At 40.5% G+C, this 11,736-nt stretch overlaps 2 protein-coding genes across 2 annotated transcripts; both read right to left on the bottom strand.

The window, feature by feature from the left end:
• Positions 1 to 524: 524 nt before the first annotated feature.
• Positions 525 to 6,550, bottom strand: aldoca (aldolase C, fructose-bisphosphate, a). The gene is made up of 10 exons (XM_044120417.1): positions 6,534 to 6,550; positions 4,392 to 4,516; positions 3,228 to 3,381; positions 2,903 to 3,114; positions 2,776 to 2,830; positions 2,531 to 2,691; positions 2,363 to 2,446; positions 1,630 to 1,804; positions 1,277 to 1,476; positions 525 to 1,175 (listed from the first exon to the last, which is right to left on the bottom strand). Exons 3-10 carry the CDS (start codon positions 3,337 to 3,339, stop codon positions 1,083 to 1,085), a joined length of 1,092 nt encoding a protein of 363 aa, XP_043976352.1. The 5' UTR covers positions 3,340 to 3,381; positions 4,392 to 4,516; positions 6,534 to 6,550; the 3' UTR covers positions 525 to 1,082.
• A 13-nt stretch (positions 6,551 to 6,563) lies between these two features.
• Positions 6,564 to 10,609, bottom strand: rskra (ribosomal protein S6 kinase related a). Its single transcript, XM_044120394.1, has 8 exons — positions 10,594 to 10,609; positions 9,528 to 9,766; positions 9,377 to 9,460; positions 8,451 to 8,516; positions 8,171 to 8,240; positions 7,692 to 7,799; positions 7,554 to 7,594; positions 6,564 to 7,470 (listed from the first exon to the last, which is right to left on the bottom strand). The coding sequence occupies exons 1-8, from the start codon at positions 10,607 to 10,609 to the stop codon at positions 7,357 to 7,359; spliced, it is 738 nt and encodes a 245-aa protein (XP_043976329.1). The 3' UTR covers positions 6,564 to 7,356.
• Between the last annotated feature and the right edge of the window lie 1,127 nt (positions 10,610 to 11,736).

Here is an 11,736-nt window from a genome sequence, read left to right as displayed (position 1 = left end):
CCAGAAAACGAGTTACCAGTCACATTAATTTGGGAAAGTGGTGTTAGCCTGCTATAGTCATTCTTTTGCATTGCGCTATTTTTATCAATTTTATTGTCGATAAAATGGTGCTGCACCTATTTGAACATTTGGGACCATGTTATATTTACCAATGTTATATAGAATATATATCATCCTTACACTGTTAAATTATCTAAAGTGCAATTAAAAGCTTTTAAAGTGCTTTTAGTTGCACTTTAAAAGCAATTAAAGTGCAATTAAAGAAGCACTTTAATTGCTTCTCTACTTAAGTTAGACACCCCAAAATCCTGCAGGGGGGACTGAGTGTGTTGTTTGCTCAGAGCACCCAAGAGGTTAGGACCAGCCTTGTTCACAAATGTAATTTGAGAGCTACTACAAACATTTAAAATACTAAATATTTAAGGACTCATACTGATAATTATCCTGTTTAATACGTCCTTATTACACCGAGTTATTCTTTCACAACAAAAACGCGCCATTCCATAAACAAACCAGACTTCAACCGACAAGCATTTTTATTGCATTTGATGTTTATTGTACAGAGAATATTCCTGTGGCTGACAGCATGATGCATTCAGAGGTCAGCGAGGAGCGCAGGGACTCGTTAGCTCAAAGCTAATGCCAGGCGTTATTGTTTTTACCTCTGAACAACCAGTGCTAAACGCTAAGCTAAGCACATTCATTCCATTCAGAGAAGCAATAGATTTTCAGACAAGGGGATGAAGAGCATCATCCGTTTGATCACATTATTAGCAATTGACACTACTTGATGTAAACTGTAGTCTGTGCTATCAAGTCAATATTCTCATAAATTTAAAGAACTGACTGAGCACTGTATTGCATTACACACACATTATGCAGAGGAAGTAGACATTTCCTTCAGACATCAGAAGTCCTGATTACATTCCTGATTGTCTTCATTGTAATAAAACACTGTCAGCTGTTTTCATTCAATATATTCACACATCACCTATTTTAATCTAATCTCAGTCTCTACTGTACTATTCACCGGGGATATAACATAAGAAATAAAACATAATGGTTAATAATTATGTCTTTGTTCAGTAAGCATAGCAGGAGCCAAAGGTGTGATGGCCGGCGTCGCCGTAGTTATCACCGCCGCTGTATTTCCCCTGACATGCCAGACTGTTCACCTGGGAGGAACAGAATAAACAAACGTGACACAAAAACAGGCAGCAACTTAAACCTGGCATCATAGTTATTTTTATGTGCAGTACATGTCAGGAAAAAGTACCTCTGCTCGCTTAATGAACTGCTCTGTGGCGGTTTTTTCGTTCTCTTTGTGCCCCCTCCAGGCTCTGAGGGCCGACGCCTGCAGGGCCCGGCCGAACGAGAACGTCAGGACCCAGGGCTTGGCCAGGGGGCAGTTGTTGATGGCGTTCAAGTGGACGGAGGCCTCTTCTTCACTCTGACCTCCAGACAGGAAGCAAATCCCTGCAGGGAGTAAACCATCAGCGTTTGGCGTCTTTCTGTTTGATTAATACAGTTCTTTGCAAACGGGGATTTTACATAAAACCAGGGGTAGAATGGAGTGTTTTCAAAAGTGTGTGAGTGTTTCTGGTCGGCAGTGGGTGTAGTGTGACTGACCAGGTACGGCCGGAGGAACGGTGCGGCGCATGGCGGTGACGGACGCCATTGCCACCTCCTCTGGGCTGTACTTGGTGGGGCAGCTGTGTCCAGAAGTGACCATGTTGGGTTTGAGCAGAGAGCCTTCCAGATAGACATGGTGGTCTGACATGGCCTTGTACACTGCAGCCAGGACCTGCAGCACACAAAAGGTTTAAACTGAATGTTGTTGTTTTTTTTTTACTAAAGTCTTAAATAATTCCATATTTTTCTGTGATGTTCTTTCCAAGTAAATTTTTTTCCCCACACATTCCTGAGGCTCTTTTAACGCTCAAATGGATCTGAGAAAAAAATCTTTTTACCCTGTGTGTGGTCTGTCGGGTCGAAGTGAGCACCCTGGCATGCACTTTATGAGGTTTTTTTGTGTGTGTGGTTTCAGGAATTGGTGGTCTGACACACTGCCTCACTGTCTCTTTCCATTGTCAGACCGTGACATTTGCCACGCTCCTCCTTTTATATATATATATATATATATATATATATATATATATATATCATAAAATAAATATTCACTATGTATATAGAATGTACCAGATTATGTGTCCTGCCACAACAAAGTTTAAGACCTGTATATAATGGCTTTAAGACCAACTTGCCCCTATTTTCAAGTTTCAGACCTTGATTTTGGATACATACATTTAAGTCTTTTTAAGTGTGTCCGGACAGCCTGATGTTAAAAATACAAAAACCTCACCTTCTCTGTGACGTACTGGCAGCGTTTCAGGTCGTGGTCACCATCAGGTAAAATCTCTGGCTCAATGACGGGCACAATGCCATTCTACCCAAAACATCAAAGATTCTCAATCAATCTACACAGGTGTATCAGTCCACAAATAACGTGCAGACTGCTGATCCCTCTAACCTGCTGGCAGATGCTCGAGCAGCGCGCGAGCACATTTGCATTTTCTGTGATTGCCAGTTTCGATGGATTGGAGTCACTGATTTTGAGCACGCAACGCCACTTTGCAAACACCGCTCCATCCTTTTTGTACTGCGCACAACGCTCCGCCAAGCCATCCAGACCTGCAGAGAAAGGTTTAAAGCTGAGCTGCAAATCCTAAAAAGAAAAAAAAATGGAGCCGATCCATAAAGATGAGCTGGTCGGACCTTGCGTGGTGGTTTCCCCGCATGTTCCCGCCAGAGGAACCACGCCTTTGTCAACCTATCGAGAGATGAAACTTTGGATTAGTACTGACCTGCATCACGCTGCACGTTCACTGGAGAGCGGACGCACCTTGACCCCAACCAGGATCCCCCTGTCCCTGATCATTTTCACAAAGGGAACGCCATTGTCAGAGTGCTGGTAGAGGGTCTCATGGAAGAAGATGACTCCTCCAATGCAGCTGTTGATGCGATCATCCGCACTGAAGAGGATCTGACGGAACTGCCTGCGGTTTTCCTCTGTGTTCTCCACCCCGACCTGGGCCAGCCGCTTGGCCATGCTGCCTGCAGAGAAAACGTCTAGATTTATCCATCCGGATCATCTCTTTGGAGTTCAGACAATGTGGTTTTAACCAGGAATCAGGTAAGGGGGAATACTACTAGGGAATGCTACAGACCCACAGACTCATCTGCAGCCAGGATGCCCTTCCCTGGAGAAACTATGCGTAGAGCCGTCTCATGGAGCTCCCTCTTCTGGGCCTCGGAGAGAGTTGGGAACTGGTGCGTCATCCTGGGACTGGTGGAAGAGTTGACCTTCTGATGATCCGGTTGCTGGCGGCAGGAGAAGGGCAGCCGCCATGGCATTGGCAAAGCACAGTCAGTTGTATAATTACAAGAAGGAAAAAAAAAGTTATTACCTGGAGCCTTTATTATGTAGAAATTTAAATCTATCCAGTGGCGCAAAAAGTAGGTGCTGCTAGAGGGGGCGCCAAAACGATGGTGGGAAAAATACAAAAATTTCAGCATTTTCAGCATTTAGCAGCTGTTTGTGAATGTGTAGATAAGTAAGAGAGGCGGGGAGAAAGGGTAGCTACAATGTGTCTCCATACGCATCAGATAATACATATTTGCACTCCTGATTCTATATAATGTTTTATATTTTTCACTGCAAAAAACATAAAAATCTTACTAAGTATTTTTGGTTTAGTAACTAGACTAAAAATATTGTTCTAACTTTTATTAGTATCAGAAATATTTATTTGAACATTTACATGCACCTTCATTAATTTTATGCGTCTTTTCCTTCCAATTTAAAATGTGAATGGTCACTAAGTCTAAAATGAAAAGGATAAAAATATCAAGGAAAATTAAACGGTACAAAAATATCTCAGCACATTTGAAATAAGACAAAACTGACTTGACTTACATGTAACTTTTCAGCAAGACAGAAGAGCTTGTTTTAAGTCAAAAATTCTAAAATACATCTAAAATAAAAATTCAAAAGTAGGAAAATTAAACTACACAAAATTAATTTCTTTCATTTTGATGTTTCAAAGTAAAAAACAAAACAAATCCTTTTGTTTTGTTTAATATTCTTTTACTTTTATTTTATTTGACATTCATATTTTAAACTTGATGGAAAAGAGGCATGAAATTAATGAACATTCATGTAAATGTTCAAATAAATATTTCTGATGCTAATAAGAGCTGGAATGAAGGTTTTAAAATTTTTTTATCCATGTACAATAAAAATTAAAAAAAACATTTTAGGTAAAATCTATTACCAGACTGCAAACACAGTGAGCCAAATATCAAAAGGAAGGAGAGATAAACCGTCTTACCTCCTCTGATGAGGTGATGAGCAGTGGCAGTGTCTCTCTGTCAGCTCTGGTTTGTATCCAACTCAAAGTGTGTCACACCTTACAAGAAGACACCCCTGGGCGGAGCGTACACTCCCACCTCTGCCCTACATAAGTTACAATTTTTTGATGAATCATTGTTCTAGTACAATTTTCCAACATTTTCAGATCCATTTCCGACTTCTTTTTACACAAGTGAAGTAATTCCTATATTTCTTGTAGTAAATAGCAGAAGCAAACCTAAATCTGAAGCTCACAAGCAGCTTTTAATGAGAGGAATCCTTCTTTTTCTCCCTAAATACCAGTTCCTATCACTGTACCTACATCATATATCCATAATCTCTGCCCCTGTTGCAGCTTTATTTAACCTCTCCCCTGAGGGGTTTTATTTTTGTCTTAATTAGTAAAATAAAATAAAAAAAAGTGCCCAAAGGAAAGTTTCTGGTCTCCTGATAATTTGGTACTCACACCCTCAGAGTCTCAGCGGGTTTCACACTCAGGGCTATACGTCCTCTCACTTTGATTACAAGGAGATCATATGTACACGGAAATAGTAATGGTTAATTCCAGGTTTTGGTCACTCCTGTGTTAACGAGGCTTTAAATGTCAATTTGTTTTTAATTTGAAGGGCTGATTTCCTACGCAGAGCTTGGACTTTAGCCACAAAGATGTGAAAAAAAGGGCCTTTGGTGGCACAGGTTTTTGCCTGCCCTTTTCTCATTATTACAATCACACTTTTACAAACTATGATGAAAATATGATATATATATATACACACACAGAGAGAGAGAGTGATGTTTTATTGTTTTCTGTGGGATTTAGATGATTTTAGAGTGTATTCGTGCCAGGAAAGTCTTTTGGTCCACTTATTTAGGCCGGACCAAAAGCAGTCTTTGTTTGGAACGGTTTTGTAAAAGAAAAAAAAAGAAAGAAAAAACGTTTGAAGATGGAATATTAATTTTGGCAGTAATTAGACCAGATCTTTGCCTGTCCCGATGTACAACACGCTGGCAGCAGCATCGCTATCAGAAAACAGTAGAGTACAGTCACTACATGCAGCCAGTAGCATCACAGAAAGGCTCATTTTACCACAAAGTGGCTCATGAAGTCCAAAAAGACTTGCATTCCCTGTAGTTTGTTCAGATTGATACCGGTCGGTGTTCACACCAGAAGCGAACCACACCAGAGTTCATTTGGAAGTGGACCTAGACAACCTCAAAAAGTGGATCTCGGTCCGGTTGTTTGGTCAATAGGAGAGATATCTTGAGTTTATTCACACCTGCACAAAATGTCAGGATCAACATGGGAGAAGCCTTATGTGAAGTTTAGGGTATATGTCTCTGTCGTTTGTCTTGGATAATTATTCTACAGAAAGATCCAGCGGTGGCCGACTTACAGCTCATTAGTATTGTTTTTCTAAAAGTCAACTAGACATCCCAGTCCTAGTCATCCTAGTCAACATCCCAGTCTGTTTCTCCTACAGAGAAACAGACTGGGATGCACCGATCCACTGTTGTACGGTGTTTTAAGATCTTGTTCAATGTGCCCTTTTTAACTTTGAGCCCCTGCCCCTCCAAACGTCTCTGCACGGCCCTGCCACTATGGATCAGGCACGTTGTCACTAATATCGGATCTAGATTTTTTTTAATATCTGGGATGCTAAAGATATTAATATCAGATTGGTATATCGCTATTGTTGTGTATAAACATCAGTCTTAGTTTCTAACCAAACTTTAGATAAAATTCCAGCATAGTGTAGCATAAATTTAAATGTATAATTATAAGATCTAACATATTTTTTCCTGGCGTCTCTCCTCAGCCTAACAGTCAGGGGTTAACTGAAATTGTCCCCTGCTGTGTCACAGTTATACTCCAGGGAAGCAGAAAGTCGAAGGTTACTAATTAGACGTTCCTGGAAAGTTCAACTTGAAGAGTGACATATACTGCTATGGGAAGATAAGAACGGGTAAAAACAATTGTGTAATCAGTGATTTTGCTTAAATGTTATTCTTTAACACATCCTCCCCACCCCAGTCCCTGAGCCCGAACTGTTTTCTTCCTCTCCTCGGTTAATAAAACTGCTTCCGTCGCGCGCTCAGTTACGTAATGGCGCTATTTACCAACCCTCAGGTGAGTCGACTCATCCGTCTTTCCCGGGGAACTCCTCTCTCCTCTCTCCTCTATTTTGGGTCAGTGTGCCTGCCAAGGCAGATGTGGGTCACTGGACTGCGTGCCACCCGCACAGCCACAACACAGACTTGACGGACCTGTCTAAGACAAAGGCCTGAGAGGGAATTCAGTGTCAGGGAGGAGCCGACTCTCTCCCATTCAGCAGACACGGTTCTGAAATAGACCCACGGCTCTGCGAAGTTCAGCAATTATACTCGGTTATCTCCCTTGGGAACCTTAGGGGTTATTTTTTCCCCCGCGTTAACTAATTAAAGGCGTTTAATGATGATACTTTATCTGGTGCTCCATTTTCCATCCTATTATGGATGTCCTAAATGGGTTCTGGAGGGGTCCTTTAAGTAGGTCGTGCGGCGGCTGAAAGTTGGCCACCAAACATCAAGTGAACCCACGGTGCCCAAGGCTGTGGGGAAACTTTTTCAAAGCTGAACGTTCTGTTACAGTGTAGTGCAAAGCTAAAACCTGTCAACCAATCAAATTGCTTCAAAACAACCACAACTTTCTGATAGGAATTAAACATGGCGCCAGGAGGTTCATTTGTATGGACAGATATGTAGGCTGAACTACTTTAAAAATAGCTTATTAGAATATAAAGTTAACAAAACACAAGAATGTCGACGGAATCGTGTCAAATCAAGTATGTGGATGTATTGGTACACTTTTTGTCACAGACTCTAATGCGTGAAGCACAAAATCTTCATTTTCCAATTTGTATTTGTGTGTACACAAATACAAATATTGTTTTTTTAATACAAAGTTTTCATGTGGATGTTTTCAAATGTATTTGTTTTCCCAGATATCTGGCTACATGTGTATAAAAAGAGTATAAAAAGAGATGTGCCCTACCTTGATCACTCAACAGAATGTTTTCCATCTGAAAAATAATGGAAAAAATTATGAACATAACTCAGATAATACCCAAGAAAAATAAACTACACTCTTCAAATAAAATTGTACCTTTACGCCTCTATGGACAATTCCCAGATCGTGTAGGAAACCTTTAAAAGAGAAATGAATACAGTAAGCTTCACACAAAAATAAAAATTAGTTCTAATGAACATCGTTGAACACACACGCCCACACACACACACGTACCCAAGGCACTGCCCAGCTCTGCAGCAAGGAGTCGAACCTGGTCCTGGTCAAACTGGCCCTTCAGTAACCAGGACGTGTACAAGTCTCCAGCGCCGCAGTTTTCAAACACTGCAGGGGGATAACACAGATTAGCACAGAGACTTATTAGGTCTCTGCTGATGAGTTCAATCAGGTCAACACAGGCGGCTGAATTAATATGTGAAATTAGAAAATTGCAAGGGAAACCACAGAAAATTAGATATTTTTTCTCCCCCCACCTAATGTTGGTGAGGAAGGTGAAAGGTCAAAAACACAGTCATGAACCTGACATGAATGGTTTCCACTATTGGTCACATTCTAGATTTTATTTATTTTTTCTTGTTGTTGTTATCTGTCAAATGTCTAATTTCGTTACTAGCTGTTACTGGATTTCAGAGTACTTCCTTAAAACGGAGGGCTGGGATTTGGATGTAGTAGGACTCTTTACAGCTTTGACTCACTGATGAAGAGGTGGTGCTGTGTCTGCCAGCAGTCCTGCACACGGTGAATAAACGGATGACTGAGCTGCCTCTGCAAAGCAGAGGGAAACAAGCAGGAAGTGGACAAATGAGACTAAACAGCTAAACATGGAAGTAGTATTTAAACTGGCTTTGTTTTAGGATTAAATGCAAAACAATGCATCCCTCTTTTAAACCTTAAGAAAGCTCTGATCTATAACAATTAATAAGGTTAGGAGAATTTTTGAGAGCCGTTACTTTTCTGAAAAATGGAGACAATTACCTGAATTATAACTTCTTTCGTTTGCTCCAGCACTCCCTGTTTTAAGATCTCTGACGTTGGTAGAACCTATGTGACAACACATATCCATTTTTAAAAGCAATGAAAGTTGAGAAATTAGCGCTTTATATTGTATTAATTTCAAAATGCTGCATATAAAACTTCTGCTTTGGTTTTACTGAATCTCTGGTGGGATTGACTGGTGCTGTGTGCCAACACCTTTCAGAGCTGACACAGTGGGACTGCTTAAAATAATAATAATAATAATAATAACTACAACCACTTGTGGGTTGTTGGCCCACTTTTATTCATAATCTATGTGATGTCTCCAAAGCTCTGAGTACAAGAACATATGCATGTCTGTGTCACCACTTGGCCGTAGTACATTACAATCATTGATTCATTTTGTTCAATTTATCCACGAATGAGTCCGAATTTCTGCGACAGGCTTGCGACCTGTCCAGGGTGAACCCGCCTCTCGCCCGGACCGTCGCTGGAGAGGCAGCAGCACCTCCTGACCCCATTAAGGGACGAGGGTGAACAGAAAATGGATGGATGGATGGAGTCCGAATTTCCTTCAGCCTTGAGCAGAAAAGACAAATGTCATTATTTTCTGTGCTCTTCAAATTTGAAATCACCTTCACGGACATCTGAGGTGTGCAGAAACTACTGTCTTTTTTTAAATGATTACTGAAAAGATTTTTGTCTATCACATTTTCACAAATATATATACATTTCTTTTAGAATTTCTTAGCCATTTGTTTCTTTTAAGATTGTATTTTAAAGGTTTTTATCCTGGTGCCTAATTTTACTATGACCCTCCAAATGCATTTCATAATTTAATGTAATTTTCTTTCTCCTTTGTTTTCCTGTAATGCGCTTTGACTTGCCTGAAACCGATACACTTTTAGAGTTACATGTCAACCAACCTTAGCAGCCCAAACCTTCTCCTGATGAACAACCCTGACTTTTAGGACCGGTCCAGGAGAGCCTTTAGCGATGACATGGAGAACCTGAAAGCAGAAAAGTTGAGGTCTCTTTCCCACACCAGCTAGTTTGGCTTAAATACCAACTCCTCACCTGAAAACAGTCCTCTGATGGAGATTTACGTTGTGGAAACTCTGGCAGGAAGAGCGAAATGAGGACTGGAGGAGGTTTCTCTTTCTCAGACATTCCTTCCATGTCACCTGGAGGAAGCAGCTCCAGGTCCACTCCCACAGGCTGGGAAAATACGGCAGAGTGTCCGAGTCTGCGAGCGATGGAGACCCGGACGTTTGATAGGAAGCCATGAAGCGACGTCGAGCTGGTGGACCCTCTATCTGATGAAAACCAAAAATCAAATCGCTCTCATCAGCGGTGGAATCAACAGGATTCTTAATTTGCCATGTCAGAACTTGTCCAGATCAAATTTCTGAGATTATTGATTCAATTTGTAAATTAAACAAAATCATCTATTTGGGCTTAACTATCAGATTATGTTTATCTGTTATGACTTTTGACTCAGAAATGATTTACTGAAGTTTTTCACGGCACTGTTTGGTCATTTTGGCCTGCTCTTCTTATCAACATTTGATAGTTATCAATATTGCTTGGGATTTTCATGCCTGCTTCATTTTGTCATACAGGTTGCGTAATAATTTTTCAAACAATATTACGTTTAAAAGTATAGGAAACGTGTTTAATACACGTTTAATTTGGCTCTATATTTTCTTATAGCCAAGTTTGGTCAACGTTCTCCTTTAATAAATTATTTCAAAGATGTTTTTTGTTTTCATATGAGCAGAAGAAAAAAAGTGGGCAAATACTTTTGAAGAACAGCATCAATTCAACTGTATACATTTTATTTTCCACATTACTGTGAAGGCTCGAGCAACGTCTGCGACAAAACCGCGCGTGGAATGATCATATGAAGGTCAGAAAGCACTTATCCAATCTATAATCTATTTTTGACTTTCATGGATACCCATTTGTGGAGCAAAGTAAAAACTGGACCTGGATTTATGTGTTTTCTTTTTTTTTGTTCTTGTTACTGATAAAGAGACCACGTTTCCCTTCTAGTTACAATCGCTGCACAAACTCTACATAAAAATACGTAACCGCCTCCAACGCGCGCGAATCTGAATCACTCTCACCTTCCTGTTGTTACCGACTTCGCATCCCATCGCATCCTCAAGACCTTCACTCACAAAGATGAAAAAAATAAAAAAGTCTTCATGTTTTGGTCTCGTAAATCCACGCGCCTGTGTGACTGGAGCTGTGTCCCGTGGATGGATGGATGTGACGCGTCTCCCTGGCCTGATCTGCGGGGAGATTCCGCTCCAGTTGAAGCCGTCAGATCAGGGCCGGCCCAAGGCAAAGCAAACTAAGCAGCCGCTCCAGGACCACAAAGAAGCCACCTGAGTGGAGCTGATTTTTTTTTTTTTTTTATTAATCTTTTTTAGTAATAATTTCTCTTTCATTATAGTATCAAAAACACACAATTTCACTATGAAGTGATTTGTTTTCACAATAATATATATCTGATAATGTATGTAGAAATCATTATTTTATGAATAAAAAGAAAAAGGAAAATAAATTGCTCTTGGGAGCCCCCTGGTGGCCGCGGAAGGTACCGCACGCTTCGCCGGTAACGAGCTGCGGTGCGATGAGCAGCAGAGCGCAGCTAAACGTCCAAAGCTCCGGTCAGAAGTTAAGTTAGCAAAACAATGTCTGAAAATTGACTTATCCTTCAGGGAGAGAGAAAAGAAGAAGAATAGAAAAAAAAGCCAAGATAAAGGTTTGTTTTAATGAGCCTTGGTAATGTGATGTAATGTAAAAGATTTGTAAAGCTGCTAATAGAAAATTAGCTTGATAGCGACCTTTTGAAATTTGGAGGCTCAGAATCAATCCAGAACCGGTACTGGTCCATATGCTCAGGGGAGAAAGACTGACCTGGTATAAATTACGTTTTTAGATATTGGTGTTACGCTTAAGAGAAATTTATTTAATCAAAGAATGTCATGAATGTGCGTAGAGCTGCACCATTGCAGTTTTCTGGCCGATCCCTGGTTACAGATCTTTAAAAAGCTTGACCAGCCGATTTTGATTTTGACTGATATTTTTTTTTTGTCTGAAATGTCGCTAAATATCACAAGAAATATTAATTGTAAACGTTCAGACCTGACCTGGTGGGTCGGTCTGTCAGTCAAACCTCTCACTGCAGAGCAGAAGAGGACAGAGGCTGATTTTTAAACCTTTGCTGACGAAGATAAGATTAGGGGATAAAATCAGCTTCACATGTAAGTATCAG

Source organism: Gambusia affinis, linkage group LG06 (assembly GCF_019740435.1).
Source record: "Gambusia affinis linkage group LG06, SWU_Gaff_1.0, whole genome shotgun sequence".
Classification (NCBI taxonomy): Eukaryota; Metazoa; Chordata; class Actinopteri; order Cyprinodontiformes; family Poeciliidae; genus Gambusia; species Gambusia affinis.
The sequence above is the reverse complement of the archived record's forward strand: the minus strand, read 5'-3'. Positions and strand labels throughout refer to the sequence as shown.